We start from the raw sequence: 4,843 nt of genomic DNA, 5'->3' as shown, positions 1-4,843 counted from the left end.
AGAAACCAAGTTTCTGGGGAGCACCTTTCTTCCCCAGTGACTTTCAGAGATAGGTAATTCATTCTCCTATTTGTTGAACACTTGTTAGGAGAATTGCAGGAATGGAGTAGAGAAAGGTTATTAATTGGGGAAGGTGGAATCTTGAGATAAATAAAGAGAATTAGTTGATTCTAAAAGAGAGACTAATTTCCAACCCAAAAGCTCCTTTGTAATCACAGAAACCTCACAGAGAAGGGTTGCACAGATGTGTGTATCTGACAACTATCTTATCTCGTTTCTAAACCAAATATCCAAGGGAAAGAGAACCCAAAACACATGGATTTCCTGAGGCCTCTACATGCCCATGTATATATATTCCTGAAAGCATAGGTTAATTTGCTCTTTATCTTCATGTATCAGATCACTTTAATGTGAAATAATGTGGGAGAAACTAAAGGCCAGAGGTGACATACTCAAAAAAAGCTAATGAAATTAGATCTAACAGCTGCAACTCTGAAGTCAGAAAGGAGTTTCCTTTATCTACTTTCTTTGACTGCTTTCAAGTGAAAAGAAAGATAAACAGCTGGAAGGCAGGATAGGTCATTGGACAGTTGTTGGCAAACAGAAGGAATGAGAGGATATAAAACCCAGGAATTGGACATCAAAGCAAAACTAACATTTGTCATGTAGCCAACCAGCTGTCCTCATGTGCCCTGTGCCAGGCCATCCGTTATAAATTGGAATCTCCAAGTATAGTTCCTAATAAATAGAAGCTTGTGCAGTTCCTGAAGCACCCAAACTAACTATCATGAGAATCTTTTGCTTTCTCTTTGCTTTTCTCTTTCTGTTTTTCCAGGTTCAGGCTTCCCCAGGGAGTATGGAAGAGGCTACACAGGAACATGTAGCTGAAGCTGGGCAGATAGAGAAGACAAAGCTTAAGGATAGTAGAGGTAGGACTATCTTACCAATATCATATTTATTTTATTATTAACAGTAACAATAATAATGACAATGACACATTTAGTAGCTTCTCCAGCTAATGACATCTTTCTTCAATTATACCAATATATAATACATTCATATATCTATCCATCCATATATATATATACATATATGCACACACATATACATATATATTAATATACACACATACATATATGCATATATATGTGGGAGGAGAGAGAAAGAGGGAGATTAAATTTATGATGGTATTTGTAAAATTCTTAATATATGCCAAGGAAAATTAGAGACTAAAAGCTTCAAACTTTAATCCTTGAAGCAACAGACAAAAGCAATAATTATGTGAGATTTAAAATTGGATATACGAGCATTAAACTCCTCCTTTTAACTTGTCCCTTATATATCTCCCAAACCACTAAGAAAAAGAAACCTCTGAGCTTTAATCAGTGAGGGATTAGTTTTTATTGTTTGGGAATTAATTAGACAACAAAAGGTGTTACCAATTAGGGAAATAGGAAAGTAGAAATACAAATGAATAATCTTAGATCTAAACTTAGTCTATTTTCCTTTATAAAACTCACCGAATCCCAAACTGCCCGCCAGGCCGAGAACCAGCACACACGTGTGCCACCATAGCTAAGTTTAAAAAACCAGAGAGAACCCCACTTCCGTTCCTTCTCAGTTTTCAAACTGCCATCCTGGAAGTTGGTGCCCTCGGACAAGGCGTGCTTGGCCAGTGTTCAGGCAGGTGCATGGCTGTTCGTTGCAGTCTACTCCCCAAAAGGGTGGTCCTTCAAAAGCTGCTTCAGTAGCATGCACTCAACTCTCAAATGATTCAGCTAAAACTTCTGTTTTTTACCACACTTATAAATAGCATGGTCTCTTCTTCTCCATAAAACACAATGTTATCAAGGAAAAGCTACATCTATGTATGAAAAGAAAGTTAGAGATTTCCTGAAATCAAAGCCTAATGGGAAGCAATTAGGACTGATTCAGTGTCAGTCTTGACATAAACTTATGGAACTGTTAAATAGACCAAAATAAATTTGAAAAGTATCCTAACAAAAACACATTCATTATTTGTGAAACCAATGATCCCAAGTAAGACCCTAACAAAAAAGGAAGGAGAGGAATAGATTTAGAGCTCATAGGCCCTTGAATCCAATTTCTTCATGTTATATATAAGCAAACTAAGGCTGAGAGTGGGTTAATGTCTTTTTCAGGGTCAAATGAGTAACAGAAGCAGGATTTAAACTCAGATATTCCTGACTCGAGGGCCATCATTCTATCTACTATATGAGAGGTGTCAAAAATATGATAAAACAGATTGTCATCTTTGAATTTGAGGCTCAGAAAGTTTCACTGGATAAGAGAATTATAAATTTAGAAGTGAAAGAAAACCGAAAGGTCATCTACTCCAATTCCCTCATTTTACAGATAAGAAAACTGAGGCCCAAAGAAGTTAAGATGCTTGCTTATGACCACACAAAGTGTGTACTAGAACCCAGGTCCCTTTTGGGCTTTCATAGTATTCAAAGCAGGAACAAATATAAGAAATCCTTTAGTCCAACACCTTCATTTTAAATAAAGAAAACTAAGATCCAAGGAGGGAAAAGAATCTGTTCAAAGTGACACACAGAGTAACACTTATGAGACAATAAAGTAAGATTGGCTTTAGATAGATGAAAGCCATGGCTCTCTCTCCCTGACTTCTCATTTCCCAGTGCCACTGAGAGCAACAGGTATACTAAATGGTGATAAAATAGTTTGTTGTTGTTGTTTTTTCTCTTTTAATATCTTTCTGAGAAGCCTTTAGGAAATATGCTCCTTTCTTCTATTGTCCCATTTTTGTTTACTTTTAGTGTTTGTTATATCTTGATGCTCTCAATAAATGCCAATAATTAGATTGTAAAATAAAATAAAGCTCTAACATTAAAAATATTTGCTATTATTTATATTGTTAATGATAATTATAGGAGGTAGAATTTTAAGGCTTGCAAAATTCTATATATACACTATTCGTGAGACCTTCAAAACCCCTGTGAGAGAAATATTACAGATAATGTTGTCTTACCACTATATTTTGTTGTTATTCAGTCTTGTACAACTCTTTATGACCCCATTTGTTTTATTTATTTTTTTTGGCAAAGACACGAGTAGTTTGCCATTCTTCCTCAACTCTTTTTATAGATGAGGAAACGGAGGCAGACAGGGTTAGGTGACTCATCCATGGTCACAAAGTTAGTAAGTGTCTGAGGCCAGATTTGAACTCAGGAGGATGAGTCTTTTTGACTCCAGGCCCGGTGCTCTATCCACTGTGCCACCTAGCTGTTCCCTTATCACTACATAAAGATGGGAAAACAGGCTTGGAGATCAGTATCACAGTCACAAGGATGGTAAGTATAATCTGTAGAATTACATTTGGATTAATTTACTCTTCTGGCCTTACTAAAATGTTATTCCCCTTCATGGATTCTCCAGTCCTGTCAAAGTGTGCTTCTTGCTTTTCCTTACATATAAAATTCTATCTTCCATCTCTCTGACTTTGCATGGAGTCTCATGCCTAGAATGTATTCTCTCCTCACCTGTACCCTCTTAAAATTTCTTGCTTCCCTCAAAGCTCAACTCAAGCATCACCTTTCTCTATGAGACCTTTATTGGTATCCCTAAATACAATTCTATCCTTCAGATCATCTTGCATTTACTTTGCATATAGCTTGGATATAGTTACATGTATATGTAGTGGGCCTATTATCCCCTACCTCCCACTACACTATGAGAATGTAAGCTGTTTAACGGCAGGGTATGTTCTATTTCTGCCTTTATTTCTCCAGAGCCATATACAGTGTCTTGTACATAGTAGACAATAAATGGTTGTTGATTGATTAATTAAGAAAATTACACAAACTTGAAATCTCACCATTTCCTAACATGGGATTCAGTTAACCTGGTGGTTTTAGTAAAGAGTTTAGATATCAGAGGCACGAGTTTGGGGGCACAAAGAGTTTCCCTTTCAGCATCAATCAGGATGATGTTTTCAGTCTGGGTTTGCTAGGCTGAGACTGAGTCTCCATTTAAAAATTTTTTTCTTCATGCAGGAGATGATCCTCTCCCAAGAAGCAGCCCAATAAATGATGCCGAAAGCTGTAAGATGCGTTCCGGTCTTTGTCGCAATGGAATGTGTCCCTGGAAGGAGACCAAAGTGGGAAAATGTGCCTTTGCTAAACCTTGCTGTAAAAGAAACCATCTCTAACCCTAAGGTTAAGGAATCATAGGAGAAAGACTGAGGACTTCTTTGAGACAATCACCTAGCTTATATCAAACTTTTGTCAAGCAATAATGGCTCCTAACCAATAACCATCCTCAATCATGTTCTTTCTCCCCTCTTCTTTTTCCCTGGAACAGACATAAGTTTCTTCTTGGGTGACACAGAAAGTGAAATCTCTCCTCTTTGAATGTCTTATTCACAAGTCTATTCTTCTGCACAGACATCTGGACACTAACCTTGTGATGAACTCTGCTTCAAATAAGAGACAGATAATCATTCCGGCCTCCCAGCTCATAGACTTTACAATTACTTGGTTTCTGGAAGTTGAGGCCTTACCTTGGGTTTTTCAGGCTTTGTAAATGCTACATGGAATAAACTTAATTGTTTTTAAGCCATTAAAATGGCCAAATTTTCATTATTTTTTTCAATGGGGAGATAAAAATTACCAAGGAGATAGAGAGGAAGTGGAGTTCAGTGGGAAGACCACAGGACTCACAAACCCAGATCTTCTGTTCACCACTTATTAGCTAGGTGATCTTGGGCAAGTTCTTCAGCTTCTGAACCTCAATTTTCTCTTCTAGAGCATAGGGATCACTACCCTTAGAATATCTACCTCACAGGGTTAGGGGTAGAAAG

The 4,843-nt window shown here is 37.2% G+C and overlaps 1 protein-coding gene across 2 annotated transcripts; it reads left to right on the top strand.

The window, feature by feature from the left end:
* The first annotated feature begins 735 nt into the window (after positions 1-735).
* On the top strand, positions 736-4,608 carry LOC122742756 (defensin-B5-like). 2 transcript variants are annotated; one of them, XR_006354952.1, is made up of 3 exons: positions 737-929; positions 4,038-4,199; positions 4,345-4,608. XR_006354952.1 is itself a non-coding variant. In XM_043987229.1 (2 exons), the coding sequence occupies exons 1-2, from the start codon at positions 788-790 to the stop codon at positions 4,190-4,192; spliced, it is 297 nt and encodes a 98-aa protein (XP_043843164.1). In that variant the 5' UTR covers positions 736-787; the 3' UTR covers positions 4,193-4,608. The 2 variants fall into 2 exon arrangements, 1 of the variants encoding a protein (XP_043843164.1); XM_043987229.1 differs by having other exon boundaries at positions 736-929; positions 4,038-4,608.
* Positions 4,609-4,843: the final 235 nt, after the last annotated feature.

The sequence above is a fragment of the Dromiciops gliroides genome, chromosome 2, assembly GCF_019393635.1.
Source record: "Dromiciops gliroides isolate mDroGli1 chromosome 2, mDroGli1.pri, whole genome shotgun sequence".
NCBI lineage: Eukaryota > Metazoa > Chordata > Mammalia > Microbiotheria > Microbiotheriidae > Dromiciops > Dromiciops gliroides.
The sequence above is the reverse complement of the archived record's forward strand: the minus strand, read 5'-3'. Positions and strand labels throughout refer to the sequence as shown.